At 41.6% G+C, this 22,699-nt stretch overlaps 1 protein-coding gene across 1 annotated transcript in view; it reads right to left on the reverse strand.

The window, feature by feature from the left end:
- Window positions 1-22,699, reverse strand: part of eml5 (EMAP like 5) — a 41,175-nt gene that overhangs the window by 12,709 nt on the left and 5,767 nt on the right. The window contains exons 2-24 of the mRNA XM_053335725.1: window positions 21,556-21,715; window positions 19,159-19,257; window positions 18,646-18,714; window positions 14,800-14,985; window positions 14,124-14,259; window positions 13,262-13,463; window positions 12,713-12,850; window positions 12,336-12,592; window positions 11,947-12,159; window positions 11,696-11,863; window positions 9,687-9,793; window positions 9,475-9,593; window positions 9,169-9,355; window positions 8,890-8,995; window positions 7,793-7,886; window positions 5,789-5,889; window positions 5,482-5,675; window positions 5,065-5,176; window positions 4,748-4,875; window positions 2,665-2,806; window positions 2,397-2,549; window positions 972-1,103; window positions 763-851 (exon numbers count right to left, since the gene is read on the reverse strand). Of these exons, the coding sequence (XP_053191700.1) occupies window positions 763-851; window positions 972-1,103; window positions 2,397-2,549; window positions 2,665-2,806; window positions 4,748-4,875; window positions 5,065-5,176; window positions 5,482-5,675; window positions 5,789-5,889; window positions 7,793-7,886; window positions 8,890-8,995; window positions 9,169-9,355; window positions 9,475-9,593; window positions 9,687-9,793; window positions 11,696-11,863; window positions 11,947-12,159; window positions 12,336-12,592; window positions 12,713-12,850; window positions 13,262-13,463; window positions 14,124-14,259; window positions 14,800-14,985; window positions 18,646-18,714; window positions 19,159-19,257; window positions 21,556-21,715 (3,292 nt within the window). The remainder of the gene's footprint in view (window positions 1-762; window positions 852-971; window positions 1,104-2,396; window positions 2,550-2,664; window positions 2,807-4,747; window positions 4,876-5,064; window positions 5,177-5,481; window positions 5,676-5,788; window positions 5,890-7,792; window positions 7,887-8,889; window positions 8,996-9,168; window positions 9,356-9,474; window positions 9,594-9,686; window positions 9,794-11,695; window positions 11,864-11,946; window positions 12,160-12,335; window positions 12,593-12,712; window positions 12,851-13,261; window positions 13,464-14,123; window positions 14,260-14,799; window positions 14,986-18,645; window positions 18,715-19,158; window positions 19,258-21,555; window positions 21,716-22,699) is intronic.

A 22,699-nucleotide genomic window follows, 5' to 3' on the forward strand; every position in this document is an offset into this window, starting at 1 on the left:
TAAACTTTTTTCCATCTTCTGGCATTTTATGGACCTACCAACTAATTCATTAATTATGAAAACAATTGACAAGATTAAATGATAATGAAAATAATCTTTAGTTGCAGCCCTACAGCAAAGTGTCATCTGCATTAAAGTGAAAATATACACAAAATAACACATTAATAAGCCGGTCAGTAGCATATAAATAGAAAATAAAAACAGAACCAAGAACGTAACCTTGAGGTACTCCATATCTCAAAACACCATTATCACACATTTAATTCAGAAAAGTGTAAATCAAATGAATACCATACAAACCAGCCACATATACCAACCCACTGTTTTATACTGTCAAAGAGGTTATCGTGATCAAGTGCAGAAGAGTGTAAGCAATGGCAGGGAAAGAGGAAGGTGAATGCATCATGATGGGGGTGGGTGGTGGTGGTGGTGGTGGTGGTGGGGGGGCGGAGGAACAAAGGAAGGAGCGGACGTCTGAGGCTTCAGCAAGGCACAACTTAGCTGCATCTATCATCTCTGACCCTTATTTTCCTAATGCTCCCCTCCACTGTGTGCCTTTCAAGGTGTCTGAATGTCATGCTGTATAAAAGGCACCCTAAACACTATCCCACTTCCACTGCCAAAATTAGAATGATACTGGTGAAAAGTGGGACGTGTTAATGCTTCACTGCCCTTCCCCGAGCCTCCACTGATCCCGAGGGGTAAATGTGGGCCAACAATGCTATAACTACGGCTGCTACTGCGCATTTTCTCCCTGCTTACCTCTGTAGCTGGGATGGTCTGCCTCTTGCCGCGAGGAGCTTCGAAAAAAAACTGCTCTTTAGCACCTGTATTGACTTGGAGGAGTTTTCCTGTGAATGAAAGAGCCCAGTGAGCCGTGATGTTTTACCATACCTACTTCTTTAAGCATTAATTCAGCATTAATTTGCAAGGATTTACTGAAGCAGTAGTATTCATGGAAACATGTTTACCTCTCTTGTCCCAGTCCAGATGGGTAATGTAGTTGAGGCATCCTTTGCACACTCCAACTCTTTTGCTGCTCATTACATTGTAAATATCCACAAAAGTGTCTCCTGATGCCACTGCGAGGTACTTTCCAGCCCCTGAGCAAACAAAACAGAACAAAATGTCAGTCAGTTTCACACAAACTATTTTAATCATGAAAAATTGGGCTCCAGGGTCAGACTGTCTAGACTCTAGACTGAAATATCTCAGCAACTGTATAATGGAGTTCCATGAAACTTTCAAGCCTGTTGACATTGGTGATACCATAACTTTTATTCTAGTGCCACAGTGAGGTTCAGCACTTGTGGTTTTCAATTAAATATCTCAACAGTTCTTGGATGAATGTATGAATTTTTGAAAAGGCATTCATGTTGCCCCAAAATGAACCGTAATTACTTTGATTCTCGTAAAATAAGGGAAAAAAAGTATGATCAAATACCTACAAAACTAACCAAATTCCCATCATTCTGATGTGCTTTGTATTTGGAGCTAATTGGCAAATGTTAGCATTATAACATATTAAACTAAAGTGGTGAACATGTTAAATATTACATGTTAAACAGCTAACAATAACAAACATTGTTATTGTTAGTATGTTAGCATGCTGCATGGTGAATGCCTAAATACAATATAATACAAGGCAATAATTGCATTAATTCAGGTACTCTGAATTGCAATGTGTTTAAAGGTTTTCGCTCTGATGCTACCTGAGGATTGAGAAGCACTAAGATGCCATTAAGTGTTTGCATTCTTGCATATATTTATTTATTTTCTCACTTTTGTGCAATCAGTGGCTCCTCTTCTTTGTTCTGTGCTATTACTGACCCCTTAGGGAAGCCTTTTCCACAGCTTCTTTCTTAATGCATCCTCACAAGAGACCCTGATTTTACCCTGATGTATTGTTTTTATTCTTTTGTTGTTTAAAGTATGAAAATAAAACTCTCTTTAAAGCATGCAAAAAAAAATTCTGCCTTAGCATTATACAGCTCTATACAGTGGTATTTAGTCTTAGATCCAGACTCTCAATGAGTCATGGGTATTGGGTTGAGAAACAGGATCCCTTGCATTCTGGATTAAGGTTAAGTGTCCAGGTGAAAGAGAGTTTAGTTTCTTGATTTCACTTTGTCTCACCCACTGCTTCTCGTTCCTCTCTTGCCATCTCTCTGTCTGGCCTTATTACAGGAAACCATTAATTTGGGTCAGGCCTGCAGCAATATTTCCCAGACTCACAGTGAGAGGGAAATATGTATACCTGCTGAACTTCTGCACAGCATCCTACATAAACTAAGACGCTTTGAAGGGCAAGCTGATTTTGGAGGCCTATTTACTCCTCAGACAGGATTTCAGGGGAATTTTGCTCTGGTGAATAAATATGGAGGTGAACCGCAAACCTGGAGAGAATCTGATATCGGAGATGATGTCCTTGCGGTGGTGGAAGGACACCAGGTCCTCCAGGGTGTCTGCGTTCACAATGAGAAAGCTGCCATCATTCAGGCCCACCGCCAAGGCTTTGCCATCAGGGGAGAAGCAACAGCAGCGGCCACCTGTGGATGACAAGGTGTTTGCTAAAGCCCTGGGACTGATGCACTTCCTGTCAGGCTGACTGCAGAACAGAGAAAGGAAATACATTCATCTGTTAGTGTTAGAGCAGTGACTCACCTTTCCTGAGCTTGCGTACAGCCAGCATGCAGTGGCTGGGGGAGAGATCCCATATGCGCAGGGTTTTGTCATCGCTGACGGTGGCACAGAGAGGGAGATGGGGATGAGTGGCCAGGCCCCACACTTCACCCTCCATGTGACCCTGAAGGCGCACACGCAACAGTAATAAGATTAATTTACAGTTAGTCAATTCATTATCAACTAAAAACAAGAAAAAAACACAATATGGCAGTTGACTTCCATTCACTGCTTTCTTGCAACTTTGAAAGTCAGGAATACATAAGTGGATTCAAAAGGCTGACCATTAATGCATCATATCATAATTCTCCTATTCCTAATTCATACATGAGAAAAGTATGAATTGTTCCTCATAGATCAACTTATTTACATTGTTATCCTGTATATATAATATATGATAGAGGACAACCTTTCTCTTCTCTCATCAATTGATCTCATCCATCAAAGCGTCCTTGTATATTTTAAAGTATTTAATCAATAACATTTGTTCTGTCTGCCTACATTCACGGGATCCAAGGAGACACGGCAGGACCACTTAACTTAATTAGTAATCTACCTTCCAGTGGCAATAATTCATCACCATTAAATCATCTCAGTTTATGGCCATCTCCCTGATGATTCTGTGGATTTTAAAATACTGTAGACAGTGGTAGAGGTAATAATCATACTGGAGGTAAGTTTACATATTTTAGCCCATTAACCACAGACTTTGAACACTGAGTTCCTCTCTCTTCCTCCCCCTCCATCTATACATATTCATGTACCATTAATACATGTTAATAACTTGAAATCTTCCCTGTAGTTTTGTGCTTTCCAACCTTCAGCTGCAGACCACCAGCTTGACACCCACTGCTACCACTGTTACTATTAGTCATATTTCAAATATTATTATTGTTGTTATTGTTATTATTGTTGTTGCTGTGCAGATGGCTGCCCACCTAGAGCACAGTTATGCTCAAGAGTACAATACAGACTTGCTCAACATGAAAAGTGCAACATGTATATTCAACTTTATTTAAGAGATTAAATTCAACAAAGAGTATGATGTGGAAAAAAAGGACAGGGTAACTAAGATGGGGTTGTACTTTTCACTACTGTTTTTCTGTGGTCAAAGTCATTTTTTCCATGAAATGAGTTTCACAGTTTCTATTAAAGCCAGCATTTGGTAATATATATATATATATATATATATTACATTTACATGAAGATCTTCAAGAGGTAAACGCAAATCTTCAAAATACAGAATGAGTCAGTCCTTCAACCAACCATCCTTTACATTAACGTCTCTCTTTATCAAACATTACTATATATTTTAAGATTAATTTTCAACTTTACAATTAGCCACTGATTCCACAAAAAAGGTTACAGTAATCCTGCAAATGCATTGCCACTGTGAGAGATTTAAATAGTGGTTAACAATGATGAATTTCTTATATATCTTACATATGTTACAAATGTTGTTTTCAAACTGTTGTCAGTTCAATGTCACTGTGACACTGTGGTATAAGACATTTCTATCTGAGGGTTGTTTGCTGACCTGTGGCGTTTGCCAGAGATATCTTTGCCTTAAGCCTAGAAGAGCTGAAGTTGAAGGGTGTCCTTGTTTGAAGTCGTTGATAGATGTCTTTGAGTTCATCTATGACAATACTTGTTTGTAAGAAGGTGTAACAGAGAGGTATTAAGCTGTCTGGGTTGTGTTCACAGTCTTTAGAGAAGGGCCAGCTTTTTGTACTATTTGTATAATTGTACAGTGTCTACATCTGCTTCAACAAGTAATAATGTTTAATGCTCCCTTGAGTCTTTTTATGTTCTTGGGTGAGCTATGAAAAATTATGCAAACAAAAATGAAACTTTGAGAAAAAAAATACAGCAGACAAGACAAACTTTACCGACTTTGAAAAACTACACCCACACTAAACCATCATCTGGCAGACTCCAACACATCATATACAAAAAATCTCGCTTTGACTGTTCTGCCTGAGTCAGTGAAGCAAAGGTGGAATCTGATGAATTATATTATTAGATTTGTGCTAAGTTTCAAGAGTTATATTTATTGTTATCTTACCTGGACCAGTAGAGTGATGGGGCCACTCTTGTCCACCTCTAGGATCTCTCCATTCTTGGTCCCCACTAAGATGTGACCATGGCCCAGAGATATGGCACGTATGGATGGGTTGTCCTCCAAGAGCAACCCTACAGAGTGGATGAATTACAGCACAGCATGAAGTCACAGACCCAGGAAACAAGAGACAATCTTCATTTCAGCTAAAAGCATTGAATGTATTAAACGGATTTGCTCTGAATGGTTGTATTGTATCTCTGGCAGCACACGTCTGATCCAAGGACAGTGGAGGACAGTCGAGAGCAGGATGACCATTTTACCTTTAGAGCCTGGAGCTAGGACTGCTCTCTTGATGGCGTAGGTCTTCAGGCATCTCTCAAACGTGTCATCCCACAGAGCGACTATACCATCCTTCCCTCCAGTCACAAATCCCTACAGGGACAATAAAGTATACTGGCACATTTGAAGCTGAAAATATCTCTGCTGACTGGACTGATCATGTCACTAACACAGCATATTTCACCTTATACACTAGCCACTATGAAAGGAGGGAACAGCTAGAAAAATATATTTCAGGTTTGACTGGGCGATACGTACCGTTTATTTTATTCTGATAGAATAGAATCATGATAGAATAAAAATGCATGATTTACACCTCCACAGTTGGAGATAGAAAGGGTTTGAAATGGAAATTTCAAGTGAAAGACAGTAAAAAAGAACTCTCTCCCCTGAGGTACCTTTTCCAGAGCATGCATACTGAAAACAGGGCCGTCATGGGCTTTGACAGTCTTCATCAGGAACATGTCCCTCCAGATGCAAATGTCACCCGTGCACGTGCCCGAAAACACCATCTCCTCCGACCAGCCGTACACAGCACACATCATAGTCTCCGTCTTACCCATGTTTCCCTTTCGCCCAATTAGACCACCACCTGAAAGAGAAGCCGACAGTCAGCTCACAGCGAGATGTGTCGAAGCTGAGCCAGAGTTCTGCTTGTTAGAGTCACTGCTAGTCGATAAAAGAAAAATAACCTGTGGGTCTTACCAGCTTTATGCCAAAACTTCATATGTTTCACGCCGGCTGTGATCAGCTTATCAGGCAGATAGGGATTTATTTTAACAACAAATATCTTGTCCTTGCTTCCCCTGAAAAACAAAACATGCATGGACAAAACTATTAATTTTGTTCATTTATTTAATCCACCCGTGCTCACATTGGTGACTACATTTCTTCTCATATCTATTTTTTAGAGGTGGAATAACAAATTAAACTTGAAATATAAAGAGAATGGCTGAAGAATAAAGGTTAACTATCTGTTTCTGACTGATTACCACAACATTAAGCTGGATTGTTTTGACTGTCTTGAATAAATGTTATAAATCTATCACATAGACACTACATGTTATACATTTAATTTATGTTCAAACTGATAACTGAATTAACTGGTGGGAACTGCTTGACCCTATTAAAGAATCCGTGTCATTCAACATTATCACATTTATGAGCTGGCTTCTACCTCTTTCAAAGGAACAACTAATAATGATCTTCTAAAATAATAAAAGTGGACACAGCTGCTGTCTGTTTTTATCTCAAGCACCACACACACACTTGAAAATGAATTAAAAGTTGCTGTAACCATTTCTTTATGTTGTGTACTGATTGCTTCACACAATATTAACACTTTAAGTTCTGTAATTGTTGCCGGTTGTGCTGCTGCATCATATACATTAGATCCCCATTAGATCAGATACATTATTCCTCCCTTTTTGTCTCTCACACCAGGCTTCCTCACTGTATCCTACACCCTCCTTCAGCCTCTTCCTCTTGCGCCCACCCCTCCTCTCCCAACTGAAGACGTGGCAGCGTGGAGTACAAGCCAGGCTCTGTCAGGCCCCATTTCCCTCTGCTCGCCTCACTGCTCTGCCCACCAGGGTCTGCAAAGGAGATTAGTGCAGCTCCAAGCTGTCTCTGAGCTGTAGCGAGAGCCTGGCACACAACACGCAGGAGAGCAACCAGCATGCAGTGCTCCCAGCTAGCCAGGGGGAATTTCAATGGAGTAGATGCTAAATATGACCATCAAGTAGGACGAGAAGCAAAGCAAAAGCAAAGATATTTCAGGATGCAGATGTTTTCCCTTTATATACTTGTATCCTCTTTGTTTCCAGGTTATATAATTTTACCTGCCGTGAAATTGAAAATCTATTGCTCCTCACAAATTAACATCTCCCGTGCAGGAATTCATAATGCAGGTCTGGTAATATAATCCACTTGCATCAAGCATACCAGCCTGGTGTGTGTGTCCCATATTTGGCCGCATGTATCTTTTTCATCATATGTACACAGAGATTATTTACATAAATGTCTGCAGCAGTTTATACTCAGGATTTTGCTGCCTTGGATGCTTCTTGAACAGAAGAAACAGAGCAAGAGTAAGACTACCTTTATATTTTATACATGTATAAGATGTAATTTTTAGATTTCTTTCTGCCATCATGGCAAACATGTATGATGTGTGTAGTTTCACTTTTCATTTATCTGTCTATCACTCCTAGCTTTTTGCCATCCATTTGCTTTTATGTATTGTTTTGTACCCCAGAATTTTTGCTTCCTTGTCAGAATAAAATCTGATATATCAAGCAGGTTATACTCACCAGGATAAGCTCCTGGTAAATGTAAATTAAAGTACTTCTCTTTAATTATGGATCCATGGTTAGAGCCTTGGGCCACACTCCTACTCTAACTATTCAGCCCTTGGCAGGCTGAAGTGTTGCAGTGAAAAAGCCTCATAATCTAAAAAGGCAATCCCCTTTCTTTTCTCTCCTCTATCAATCATACTGTCAGCCCTGCACAGCAAAGTGGCTTCAATTTAAAACCCATCTGTAAATTTGTCCATATTTAAACAGGAAGGGCTCAAATGATGTTTGGAATTAACAGGAAGGTTTGTCAAAGCTTGAAGTCTCTCTGTTTCCGGATGTGGGGGACAGCAGCTGCTGCGTGCTGAAAGGCCGACCTGCAGCCGAGTAAACACTGTCATGTAACTGCACTCACCGCATGGCAGACAGCTTTTCCCCTTTCCTCCAGTCCCACAATACGATGGTGTGATTGTCATCCAGGCCCACCGAGGCCAACCGTTTGCCATCCGCTGCGGAGGGAAAAACAAAACCATTCAATAAAGCTCTGACAGACCCAACTCTGGCTTTGGTTCAGTGCAGTTTGGCCCTTGTTAGCAACATGAAAGGAGCCTAGTCGGTTTGATCTACGGCAGGTGATTCACAGACCCTGACATAGAGATCACTGCGCTGCCTCTATCTGGAGCCAATTAAAGGAAGCAAGATGAATAGCTCTACCTTGATGCTGTCAGACTGCAGAGACTAAAAGACAGCAGAAAACAAGGGTGAAGGTTTGGACTTAACTTTGGTAGGAACATTTTTTGTGGGTTGGCCAAGATAATTGTACGTCTACTTGCTCTCTTTTCTCTTTCATGGGCACACGCATACACACATCAAGAGCCTGACTGCAAAATATATATTGCCTGAATCCTGAACTGGTATCATTATTTTATTTTTATCGACTCATGGAAAAAGGGAGAGATAGCATTAATTACTTTTTAATTAGCATTGATTACAGAATATTCTTATTAACAGTAACTTAAATGGCACTGACACTTTAGTTCTTCTTTAAAAAGGACCAGATGTCTTAATTTGCTTTTGGGAGTAATTTTCTCCAACAGTAGTAATATCAAATGACATTATATCATAACGGCACACTTTTTTGCAGAAAACACAAACCTGGCTAGATAGATAGATAGATAGATAGATAGATAGATAGATAGATAGATAGATAGATAGATGGATCTACATGGTTTGAGAAATATTGGTAGGGGCAATCCAGCAACACCTTGATACTATTGGTAGAGACATGTCCCTACTGTCCATACCCAAATCTATGCCTATGGTTTTAAGTGTTGCTTGTAAATCAGGTGTCTTGTAAATGTGTTTCTTTTATGTGTGAAAGACGTTTTCTGCTCCCAAATGAAAGCTTGATGTCTAGAAGCATGTGTGAATCTATGTGTGATGTATGTCCTGTTGAATCTGTCTGCATCAATGAGCTAAAAGCAGCCGTCAGTAAACAGTACTGGGTGTTACCTGAAAAGTCCAGAGCACACACTCCAAGCTGGTGGGAACCCTTCAACACGGACATTGGTTTCAACGTCTCAGTGTCCCATATGTGGATGGAGGAATCTCTGCCAACCTGGACCGACAGAAAACATCCAAAGTGTGTACACAATCTCCTCATTTCCATTTGACATTTCAATTTGACAAAAATATAACAGAACCGAATCCCCAGTGTGCCAACACACATCTCTGGAGGGCCATAAATATAAAATATGTTGTATATTTTATGCTGGAAAGGTTGCCATCTACCTGGCCTGTAGCTACAAAGTCCTTCAGGGGGTGGATAGCCAGACAGAGGATGTCATCATCATGGCCCATATAGAAACGTTGAGTATTCTGCTGTCTGTTGTACACAACCCCTACAGCAGCTACATGGTAGACTATCTCCCCAGTCTGGGTGTAGAACAGATTACTCCTGCAGTCATAACCCCTGTAACTGGAACCAAAAGAAAAATAAATGGTTTCACTTTTTGGACAATATAAAAAGCTTTATATAGCCTCTTTGTATAAAGAGGCTTGGTTACTTGAAATTCATCTTACAAAGAGTAAGCTTACCCATGAATGAAGTGCAGCTTCACCCCACTTCCTGGTGCTCTCTCTCTCTTCTTCATAGCTGTTGCTCGATGCTTCTCTTTTGACTGCTCTTTGAGCTGAGGTAGATCTTCTTTATAAACCTAAATGCATGCAGAATTATATGAGTATGTTCTCTTATTAAAAAATGTTATTATTTCCAGGGACACATGTTTATTTTTGATTTCATCGCACACCTGTCGTCGATACGTGAGCTGTGTCTCCTGCTCGATTTCTGAGTCCATCTCAGGTACATCTGACTGATCAGAGTCTGACTCTTCACTGTTGGAGTCTGCCAAGGTCTCTGCAGGCAGAAACAAGGTTCCATCAGCTAGCAAAATCCCCCCATGCCTCTAAATCACACAAATATCCCACTACACTGACAACATACACAGGACTAAAAGCTCTGCACTGTTTCAGAACGAGTGAGGGTCGATCGTCTAATAATATTATGACATCTCCTATTTATCAGGCACTCGTTCTTCACAGCGACATCGCTCAAGACAAATGTATAAAAACGCTGATGCAGCACACTAAAGCGGTGCCAAGACAAGGCAATAAGCGGAACTGGCAGCTAAGGGTGGCTACTCACAAGATCCATTAGGAAAATTAAAAGGATAGGCAGTATGTGCTTTAATTTCAGGAAGCACAGCTGCACTCTGTCTTTGGAAAAAATATGACTTGGGAATGACAACGCAATTATGCTTTCCAAAAGCTTCATTTACTTTTATTGGATTTGTCTTAATTAATGTGATGGCGCTTCCTTTGCAGAGCTTTATAGAAATTATAGTTCATGAAAAATTAAAGTGAAAAAACTACAGAAGGGGAACAGTCTAGCACATTACTCTCTTATGGTTTAACACATCATGTTCATGAGACTACAGGGAGCAGCATGGGTGCAAATCAACTTTAAGTCATGCATCTCTTAACAGGTAATTGAGAAATGTACTGTCACATGTCATTCTGCAAATGGGTTCACTGTCATAAATCTGCTCTGTTTGTCTCCTGCTACTGGTAACTTTCCATTCACCACACCCCTGCTCCACTCCTGCTAATCAGCCACACCCACCTCATCAGCCAACTCTGTACACCTGGACTGTATGCATATATGTATATGTGTATATGGTTGGGTCCTGCCACTTGCCAATTGGGTCCTGCCACTTCCTCCACCCGTTACATTCACATCACTGCAATAACTGCTAAAGTGAACAGAAATAGTCCTACTTTTTTGCTGAGATGATGAGATTAATACCACTCTAATGTCTGTAAGTAAACGTGTAGCTGCAGCTATCAGTAGCTTAGCTTAAAAGACCAGAAATAGGGGATGTAGCTACTGTTCAAAGTATACAAAATCCATCTACCAGTTCCCCCTAATATCCACTAATTTACATGTAATATCTCATTAGTTTATTGCGTACAAAGTGTCAAAACAGGAATTTGCTGCTTTTTTTTTGTTATGGTTTCTTGGCTGGGATCAGCATTTATCAATATATCAAACTAGTCATTAAAGTATGCAGTTAGAGCCAGGAAGTGATTAATTTAGCTTAATGACTGGAAACAAGGTTCTGTCCAAACTTCAAGAAATATGCAACACCTGTAAAGCTTTGTAGTTAAAACCAAATCTGTATTTCTCTTTCTCTTATTTCACTCCTCTTCCTGATTTATGTTTAGATTAAACAACCAAGAAACAGGCCGGTTTTTTAAACTTTAAAGAGAGCTTTGCTAGCTGTTTCCCTCTGCTCCCTTTTGATGCTAAATTAAGCTAATCTCATTCTGACTCTAGCTCAATACTTAACCCACAAACATAACAGCGATATAATCTCTAATAATAACTCAGAGTAAGAAATCAGCTAAGCGTATTTCCCGAAATTGTCTATCGTTTACAAAGTGTTTCTTGAAAGGAATTTCGCTAAAAGCATTTTCTGCAATATTTGAGTAGGAAATTGAGTTGATTTCCATCAGAGTCAAGCACTTAATCTAATTTGATGTTGTGTTGGCAGCAGCTACTGATTTTGTGAAATAAGTAATATCAATAATGCAAGTCACTACATCTACACCCCAAAGTGACATTAAAATGCAACAGTTTAATATTCCTAAGTAGACTAATTAGAAGATAAAATGAAAATCTTACGTTTTCAAGAGAAAAATCCCTGCTTTCTAGTTAAACAGTGATTCAAATAGTGACTGTGGCTGGGTGTCATCTCACCTTGTGGAGCTATATGCAGAGCTTCTTTAGATTTTCTCTCGGGAACAAACTTCCACTGGAACACTGAGTGATCAGCCCCACCGATAGTTATGACCCACTGGTAGTCATGTGACCATCTAGCGTTGGTTATGTGGGCTGAGTGACCTAAATACTTCTTAAATTTTGCACCTAAAATCAAGAGGAGAAATTAGCTGAATCAGAATTTTTGCACACGACTTTGCTTAAATATGAATTAGTGGGCTCTTTCTTACCTTTTTTTACACATGGATATCGTAAAAGTTTGACTAATCCGTAGTCGTCAGCTGTTACTAAGACTTGATTGTTAAAGTTGGCATCCACAGAGTTGATGTCATTGATATCTGAGTATTTGGGCCATATTCCATTAACTTCAGGGCCCAACACACACGTCCATGAAGCCCATTGTACCAGCTTCAGCTCCTCCCTGTTGGTCACTTCCTTCCCACCTCAACAAAAGACAGACACATTTTCTCACAAAGCAGCTCTGGGGCAATATTACACCAAAGCAATAATGCTGTTTTCAGCATTTCAACTGCTTGCAGTTTATATAAAACATCTTCCATATGGCTGTACTAGCTGTGATGCAAACATAATTAACCCCTTGACAATCTAATGTACTGACTTGGCATCCTATAGAAGAGCCTCCTGCCGCTGCCGTCGTTTGTCTGCAGATGCTTGCTGTCTGTGGACCAGTCCATGTGTGTGATGAAGCTATTGGAGCCGATGCACTCGCCCACTTTCTTGTATCTCTGCACCACACCGTAGATGTCCACTGAGTTATCATTGGAGCCGACAGCTAAGTGGGCCCCATCAGGGGAGTACTTCAGCTCATGGATGGCCTCCTTCCTGTCTTTGATGTGGACCACCTCTGTCATATCTCTGGAGGGAAGCAAATAAAACTAGATTTAATATAGAGCTGAAATTGACACTTTTAAAATTATGACAACCTTTGTACTGCATTAAAAATTTCACAGTCACCTTTTTCAATTGTGTACCCACCTGACTCTGAGAACAGTGAATGAGCCATCCTTCATTCCCAATGCCAAATGAATACCATCAGTGCTTACAGCTGCACAGCGGATAGGCTCCTCCATGTTACAGCGAGCTATCAGTGCATGATCTATAAGGCTCCATATCCTTCATACACAGAGCAGGAGGATAAATGACAAGGAAAAACAGTGATGAGATTACACAGAGTCAAACAACAACAGCAGTGACGCACTCACAAAAATAGTCCCCACGTACAAAATAATGTCTGGTCCTGATATGTATTTGGTTTATCGCCACATACTAACATTTAAGTCTGCTTTAATAAAATTGTGATTTTGTTGTAATAAAACCCAAATAACCTTCTATATTTTAAAATAAATAAATAGGCTAAAATGTTCTTTAAACTGTGATTTGATAGTAATACAAGTAACTGAGTAAAGACAAAACATCGTAAGATCTAAACAACTAAACATCTTCATGAGAACAGATTATGTCCCAACACAGCTGTCAATAAATGTATTTTTACACAAGCTCATTCAGATGCAAGTGAAGCCTCACCTGACTGAACGGTCGTCACTGCCTGTCATGGCCAGAGGCTTTGTGGGGTGTACGGCCAGCGCCCACAGCTCGCCCTCACAGTGACCCTGCATGATGAGGAAAGGCTTGTTGCGGTCGTGGACCACCACCTCAAAGATTTCACTGTCTTGCGTGCCCACAAGGATGTGATCCCCTCGCCAGCAGACACTGCGCACAGACAACCCTATCAACACAAAAACACACACACACTAAAACTCAGGCAAAATTACACAGAAAACAAAACATGCAAAGACAAAAGCAGACAGACGTTTGCTGATGCTTATACAGTCATTATAAGAGACAGGACAGGGATAATAAAGAAAGGACGTGTAAATAGCCATCTGCAGGCTACCTAAAACGGAGATTTGAACGAGAATACAATGACAGCACATGTTGTCAAGCTGATCTGCGACTGACTCTGGGTAATACAGCGAGAAAAGGATGGAGGAGGCATGTGCTATATACATATGTGAACATGACATCTGTATACAGCGCTGAGACTTACTAACAACAAGAGGAACAGCAGAACAATGCGGGGACTGCTACAAACAGACTGACATGGTTGTTAACTCAGCCCTCAATGGCATTACCCACCTCTGCTATTTTCACCTCTAGCTACTGTTAGGTCCAAGATAACAAATAAAGGAGATGGAGGAAATAGAGAAGAAGAAAGAAAATATTAGTAACGAGAGCAGAAATGGCATAAAGAATGGCTTTTGGAGGCGGGGGGGGGGGGGGTTCTGTTTATTTTAAACATGTTTGTCCAGTGCCTTAGGCAACAAAAATTTGGCCTGCAACATTTCTGTACTCAGATTAAAGGAAAAATGGGGTTGTCTGACTGCACCTTTATATCCTTGGTCTGTTTCCCTGAGATCAATGACAGTAATTGGTTTGAAGTTGAGATCCCACAGCCGGACGCAGCCATCTCGGCCCCCAGTGGCAAAACCCTCTTCACAGGCATTCATGCTGAAAATCCCTGACTGGAGGAAATGACAGGCTGTCAGTGAGGATCTGCACAATAAATGAGCAACGACAGAATCGGCCCTGGCTACAGACCATTTGTTTAACAAGGTTTTCACAATTACAGACCTGCTACTGTGGCGCCAAGATAACAAAGAACTAAGTAACAGGAGGTGTCTTTTAAAAAAAATATATTATTGTTATTGGAGAGCTCCAATGATGGCGCCATTCAGCTTAGTGTTACTGACAGGGAGGCACCAGTGAAGCCCCTGTGAGACATTTAATGGTACAAAAAGCAGGAATGAACATGTACTGTAGTTATTATACCCTCCCCCATCCGCCCATCCCCTAACCCAGCTGTTGATCCCATAGATATCATTTAATCCTGTGTAGCAAAAGACTGATCCTTTTCTACTGAGCAGAATCAAATGAAGCCGGCATGCATGGCTTCGACTCCTAACTTTACTTGATGCCTTCACTGCTATTCTTCTGCAGCAGTGAAAGTATGCAAAAGAAACGTAAACCACAGGGAATAACACATTCCCATCTTATACACGTACCCCATGTGCCCCTTGCACTGTCCTCATCAGGTTGATCCCTTTCCACACGTAGATGTCACCATTCAAGGCACCTGAATATGTGACCTCATCCTTGGCGCAGGCAAGGCATAGGATGGTTTGGAGGTCCCCAGTTTTGCCAAAAATGCCACGTTTGGGTGTGAGAGCATTACCGCATAAGCTCCAAAACTGAAAACACAAACAGAAGAGTGAAAGAGTATGGTGGCTAATAATCCCCCGTGTAATCCTGTCCTGAAAGAGCAAATGGACAATTATGGAGTGTTTTGATACAACAGAGTGGAAATTCGTCACGTATGGTTTCACACACATACACACATACACACACAGATATGGTCACCTTGAAAGAAAGCAAAGTCAAATTCAAACGCCACTCTCCCACATTTGATACTGGGAACTCTTGCTGGGGGTCAGTGCTGTAACCACCTGATCAGCATGCACAGACAGAGATGCACACATGCATACATGCTGGCTCATTATTTATGGACAAGGTCATTGGGATGCACCAGCACAGCATCGTCTGAGGGATGCATTTATCAAACAAAAGGGGAGAGAGTGAAAAGAGAGACACTCTGTCTGCAAGGAGATGAGATCACAGGGAGAAAGCTCACAGAGGGTGTCTCCAATGCGGAGACACGGCTGCCAGCACGTGAAACCGAGACACACTAATCATAACCGGAAAAAACAGCAGGGAAATGACAGAATGACCAATACGCCCCTTTTCTGCCCTTCCTAAAGGAGGATTTCCCTCCACATTAATAAACAGCAAAACCTTGAAGCAGGATGATAATGCTCAGAAAAAATTATGGTGGTTTTCTGTTTTAGTTGATCTGGAGACATTCGATAGACAGTCGCCGAATGCACAAATGAGCTCCTGGACAGCAGCAGCCTGTCACACCCTCACTAACACCTATCCTCCCTCTGATAAGGATGTTGTGTGTTAACAGGAGGGATTGATTATCAGAGACAGGCATCACAGGCTCAGATACAGCCTGCCATTAAATATCTGAGGCTCGTACACACTTCAGCAGGGGAAGGACGTTCCTAATCCGGAACCCCTAACTGAGCTTTGAGTGTGTATTTGCATGAGCGTGAGCTTAGGTGCGGGGTCGAGACTGAGGGTTAAGTAGTCAAGATCACAAGTGGGTGAGTAATCTGGGCAGGTATATACTGTGTGCGTGCTGAATAGTGATGAGGCTGTTGGTATGAGGGTTGGTTCGGAAGGCGGTGGGAGGGGGCTTTAATTATGGCCCGGCCTGTTGTGGAGGCAGCAGGGATGGATGCGGCATGACTGCACAGCCCTCCCTGCCCGCAACTGATAAGGCAGTGAGACATGGGCGCCGGCTAATCCCCTCGCTGCTGAATTACTGAGAGGAGACGGGATGCTGGAGGGGTTTATGATGAGGCCAGGGGCAGCAGAGAAAGGCACAGACAGAGAGGGGAAGCACAGTAGAAAGGTGGAAATGTGACTGCTTTGAGTTGAAATCAGAACTTAGTAACCATTGTGGCTTGCTCTGAATAACACAAAGCATTTTCCAAATAACCCGTGGCATAGTGGAAGCTGCTCCTCTTAGCACAGGATTAGTGTTGTGTCATTAGCTCATTTACCTCTATAGTCACTCCAAGGAAAAACCTTTTAAACATAATTAACACAGAGGGCTGTAATTCAACAGCAACCCTCTTCATCTTACTAATAATATCCCCCGTCAGACTACAGTGACCCGGAGTGGTGTCAGAGCGCTAACTGCTACGCTAAGAGAGGTCAACTCTCTCAGATGACTGGCTGTCAGCATAGCTGGAAGCTGATTTTCTCAAAGCTGCTGTCATCCATCCACACAGACACAAACTCACCTCTATGGCAATTTTACCCACACATCATTTGTACTTAGCATTTTGACGGCCAATTTCACATGCATATGTACAGTTTTAGATTTTCATTCAATTCTGTGTGAAAATCTATTGGTAGACTCTTGAAAATAGCTACAGTTGTGTAATCCATCACCATGAACATTATTTTTGTGTTACACCATCGTTGTGAAGTAAAGCATTTAATTGCTAAAAGCTGATATCTTTCCCAACAAATTCACAGAAAACACCAAAAGCTATTACAATCACATAAACAAAACTCACTGTTACAATTGGTGACATGTCCCTTCATACGTAACACACACACACACACACACTAGCCAATGGATTGGAACTGTAGAAAAAACACATTTGAACATCTAAAACACAGAAAAAAAGTAAAATGCTTAGCTTTGATATTAATTAAACAGGATTTGTAGTGGCTCTTAGTCATGGAGTCTAGACCAACACAAGACATGTCAAAATTAATCAAAAGTGGTCACAAGATGATTAACAGAAGAGGAATAAGGGAAAAAAATCTGCAAAACTAATTTACATCTAATGTGTGCCATTTTTCTACTGGATTATTGGTGCTGATTTTACCACAATAAGAATGTAACTGGTGATGAGCAAGTAGATATTGTTTTGTTGTAGGGGTCACAAGGCAAAGAGGTTGAAATCACTTGGCTAAACCATGCAAAACCAGTGGTACAATCCTTTAAACAGCTTGTAATCTGCAACTAGTCAAGCAGCAGCGGGCAGGAAGTGTAAGTGTGGAGTTTGTCTGTGTGTGGGCAAAGAAAGGGAAGGTAACATTCATTGGAGTCATCTTGATGAATCAAAACGCAAATTGCTGTATGATTAGCTGGGAGGAGCAGTGTAAGGAGAGGGGTGCATTCCCAGCAGCCCTGGTCTTGGCTGCAGAGGTTGTATTTTCCTCAGCCCGCTAGTGAGTGGATTACTGGGGCTAAATCTCCTGGATGCTCTGAGTGCTATAATCGCTGAGCGAGCGCAGGGCCGGGGGAGCAGATGTCACATGGTCCGCAGGGTGAAGGCTGGGGAATTATGTGGGACAATTGCTGGATTGCCTTGGCATCAGGAAACCAGAGGAGACAGGAAAGAGAAGAGCAGGAGGTGGAGGGGGGAGAAGGAATGAGGGATTCAACAGGGACTGTGGGGCTGGGTGTGAAGATGCATCCAGAAGGGGTTTCTGTGTCACTGGGAAGAGTTCAGGGTGGAATTACTGCAAGAGAGCAGGCAGGTCAAGCTGGATTGGGATGAGGGAGTCATCAGAGATGTTACACCACTGGGAAATACGTACGGTAGGCTAAACCTCCCGCCTGCACCAAACCATTTAAGCGTGCCTCAATGTTTAGCCTCCCAGGGCCTGCGGGCACGTTTTCTATCTGAGCATGACTCACTCTCCTACCAATGTTTTGGAAATACGCTTCCTCTGTGGTTCAGAACTCCTTGTTATTTCGTAATGGCCGTGCCACTCAAGGAAGACTTCTACATATCCCAGGGGAAAGCTTGGCAAAGACACCCTATGTGAACTCATTGAAGATTTATGAACACCACTCTTCTATGAAAAAGAAGTGACAGAGATAGGCTCAAAAAGGGAAGTGAGCGCAGCTGCAGTTTGCACAGTGGAGGGTTTTTAAAAGCTGAATAAGGATGGAGTAGCATAGTCATGGTCCCCATAAAAAGAGTACATTTTTCTCTCTGCATTGCAGATTACTACAAATTTGAGAGAACAGACTGTGAGTCATTGCCTGTCCTACTTATGTTAAGTGCCTAATAACCATGGACTGTGGCATGAAGTGAATTTGCATACGTCTATTTTAAGGCTTTGATACAGTCATGGCGATAAAGCATAGGAGACAGAGAAGAAAAGGGCATACAGCCACCAGATTCTTCAAACTTCCTAAAAATCTCAAGAGATGGCTATAATCTACAGGAGGTAAAATGACCAAGAAGTAGCTGTACCTTGATATGTTTGACACCACAGCTTACAAGCTTGCTTGGCTGGTACAAATCCCATGATATGTCGAATATCTATGGGGAGAAAATATATCAAATATTGGGTTATTGAAACAAAAATGCCACATTTCACAAAACATACTGAACATATTGTGTTGTTTCTCTTCACTGCTTGTATAGTTAAATTTCTTTATCAAATTTAATGGCCAGAATTGGAGCAAAAAACACAAAACCAGAGGAAATAAAAAGAGACATGTGTGCCTGTGTGTGTGTTTGCACCGGCTGTGTTACAATGTGTGTGGGCTGAATTCGAAAACAGCAGCTGCCTGTATTTCATCTTTTTAAAATTCCTTTTCATTAGCCATGCACCCTCTCAGACAAGCTCTGGAAAGCCCACAATCAATCAGGCCTAACTTGTTTATATCCCCTTTGGGCAGGCGCTCCATCCTGCATTTATAGCTAATTGAGGCGATCGATACTGAGCTTGTGACGGAGACAGGCGAGGAAGAAAGTGTTTACCCTGTCTGTATGACCAGGAGCGGCTGCAAGAACCTTCCCTCTCCTCCAGTCCCACACACAGATTGTGTTTTTAGAGTCCAAGCCCACGGACACCAAGCACTGCAAAGAGAACAGGGAAAAAAAGACATCACTTATAAGGCATCACAGATTGAACGGATGCTGCTCTGTTTCACTAATCACAGCGAACACACTTAGCTACCTCCACTGTAGCATGGCAGGCCACAATGAAAAGGCTAATAATGGCTACAGAGCAGAGCAGAACTGAACAGTTGTCCAGCCCCTGGCACTTCCACTGAGCACATGAGTGTTTTTGCTGGAGGAGCCTCCTATAGCTGCCTGAGTGAGTAGGCAGCAGCAGTAGCAGTGGAGCAGAAGAGAAGAGAGCAGCTCTTATGGAAATCCATCTCCACTCTGCAACTTGCTTTACATGGCAAGGGATGTCCTTTTTGATCCACTGCTGAATAAATGTTTGGCTACAGATAGAAGCATTTAGTGGGGCATTTGGACTGTTGTTTTAAGTTGTTTTAAGAAGTCTGTGTTTTATTGGTGAGCAAAGAGGCATATGAACGAGAGGGTTGAAAAGTGCAAAGTGTTCTTTTTGACTCCAGGGATTGCACTGAGGATTTTCATGAAATTTTGTACAGACAATCTTGGTACCCAAAGAATGCATTTGATTTTATTAAAGGTTGGTGAACTGCTGATTTTACTTTAAGTGCCACCACAAGGTTAGCTTCTTTGGTTCTGAGTGAAATCTCTCAACATATGAAATACATCAATAAATCAGTACCCCTCCTCATGATGAACTGTACCAACATTAACGTTAAATCTGGCACCATCTAATCCCTGAGCTGTACTTTCTGTTTAGTGCTAATTTGCATGTTAGCATACACCAAATTAAAATGGTTAACATAGTAAACATTATGCCTGCTATACATCAGCATTTTAGCATTTTAATTCAGGGTTCATCAGAAATCTGGTCATGTGGATATTTTGTGCAATTGTGTGCAGGCAAAGTTTTATTCAATATCTTATCTTATTATCTTAAACGTAATCTTGTTCTGACTACAAAGCCAGAACAAAAGTACATGAGTAATACTCTTTGTACCAGACAGCACAACTGCAGCTCATTCTGAAATATCTAGAGGAGATGTCGTAAACATCAGTGCTTTTTTTGACATTGTTTTAATGGACGGACCACGTAATGGCACCAGGCATTCCTCTGGATTGTCCTGAGTTCAGCTCTGCCTTTTTCTGATCCAGGGAAGGGTAGAGGAGATGGAGAGTAAACACAGCCGCTAAACTGAGAAGCGATGGAGCCTCCTCTTGCTTTAAACACTGTCACATTCCATCTAAATCTCCAGCTCTCTACCCGAGCAGGAAAACAGCACGGGGTCATCTCCCTATCTCTTACTGCAGAATACAGGAGGTATAACTCCTCTCTGGGAGCTCCTATGGGAGAAAGCGAGAGACATGCAAAGATAAAAACCTAGAAGTCCGCACCTATTGATTTTTGTACTCCAAATAAACATTAGGTTTGAAGCTTCAGTGTGTAAACACTAACTGGTGGCAAGTCTGCAGCGAGCTGGCTTGAGATAACAAGGACTAAACTGAAGATGCTTGAATGATTATAATGATTAACAAATAATGTGTACATGTTGCATGATCCCAAAGTTGTAACAGTATATTATTATATAGAATATTGTTGTGTTGTTTAGCAGCTACTTTGATAATCAATTCATAATTTGAGTCATTTTTCAAGCAAAAATTCTAAACATTTGATGGCTCCAGATTTATAATTGTAAAGAGTTCCTGTTTTTTAAAAATCGAATTAATATATTAATTTTTAGACTCTTAGTTAGACTAAATAAGCAAATAGCCTCAAATAAACTGCTGTTAAACACTGTATAGATTAACTGTGTAGATTACATGATTAACTGGCTAACTGAGAAAATAATTGTTTGATTAAACAATAATGAAAATAATCATTAATTGCAGTCCTTATTTCCACATGCATATTTCAGGCATTCCTTGGCTCTGAGGCTCCTCTCACCTAAACATTACCAGGTCTTGTCAAACTATGTGATGTAATAGCACAAAACATTGCAGCTGACTGTTTTCCTGTAAAAAAAAATTTAAAAACACAACATGTCTGAGTGCAGCTGTCCAGCTAATACTGCCAGAGTAATCACAGATTTGTCATTCCCAAACTCAGCCCAGCAAGCGAGCTGCTGAAGCCCGCCTGTAACTCTTGAGTGGAGTTCTGATTGTTGCTGCTGTTCAACTCAAACTGAACATTGCTGCTTTCCGACCCGTCTGCACTCTGTGAAATTAATACTTTGTGGCAAAACAATAAAAAAAGTGTGTTTTGGTCAGGTTATAATTGTGTCACAACTATACCTGTCCCTCGAGGTCAAAGGCCAGACAGGCGATGCCATGTGTATGCACATCCTTGAGGATGGACACAGTTTGCACAGTGTAGGAGTCCCACACACAGATGTAAGGCTCCTTTCCCACCTGCCCAGTGGCCACCAACACACGCTCCGGATGCAGCGCTAAACTGTACAGAGACAGAGAGAGAGACAGATCGTGAGAGACAACATCTGATTAGCTTTACCATTTTTCATGTTTGTGTGTGTTTGTGTGTGTGCGCCGCGAGCAGAAGAGGGATTCACGCTCCCAGCGGAAACCACTGGGATGAGATGAACACATTAAGTCCATGATGGGTCTGAACAGGGAGGCAGAGGGGCAGCTTGACGAGGTGAAATGGTTCAATTAGCTCAGTCATGCTCAAACACACACAGCCATGCTTCATGCATGCCTACAGGGCGTTCATCGAGTCTAAAAAATCAGTGGAGGTGAATCTGTGAATTTCATCGCCTCACTTATTAATTTTCCCAACATTCCTTGAACTATTCTTTGACAGATTCACCTCTCCTTATTCATCCGGGGTTTCCTCGCATCACTGGGCATACTGTATGTTTGTAACACTGTTACATAATCCCCCCCACCCCACCTCCCTGCTCCCCCACCTACAAGCATTCCCACTCCACAGCTGAGCAACAGCCTGCTGCATAAATCTGTCACTCCCTCCCCCTGCTCCATCCATCCTTTCAGCAGCCGCCAGTCACGTTTCAGGCAGGCCTGAGTGATTCACTGGGCAATTCTTCCTCTTGCCTCATCCTGGCCTACATATTTCATGCTGCGACGGAGCTCCCTCCATTATAATCAGGCTGCCTGTTTTGCCAACTGCTCTCCAGAATTTCTAATCCTGGCGTGCATTCAGACAGCAGGCCATAGAGGCTGCGCAGGTCAGGCAGCATCAACCTGCTGAGTCAAATCAGCTCACGACAAAGGTGGCTTCCTTTTATTTTAACTCACATAACTCTCTTTGTCTTTCTCCTTCCAAGTTTCCAGTATGAATATTTTGTCTGACTTGTGACACCTCATCTGCATTCAAAAAATGTGACAAAACCAGGGGCTTGACAAACCTTGGTGGCGTAACAACGCTGAAAGCTGAAATGGGTAAGATGTGACAAACCTG

Source organism: Scomber japonicus, chromosome 16 (assembly GCF_027409825.1).
Source record: "Scomber japonicus isolate fScoJap1 chromosome 16, fScoJap1.pri, whole genome shotgun sequence".
In the NCBI taxonomy this organism is placed as follows: Eukaryota; Metazoa; Chordata; class Actinopteri; order Scombriformes; family Scombridae; genus Scomber; species Scomber japonicus.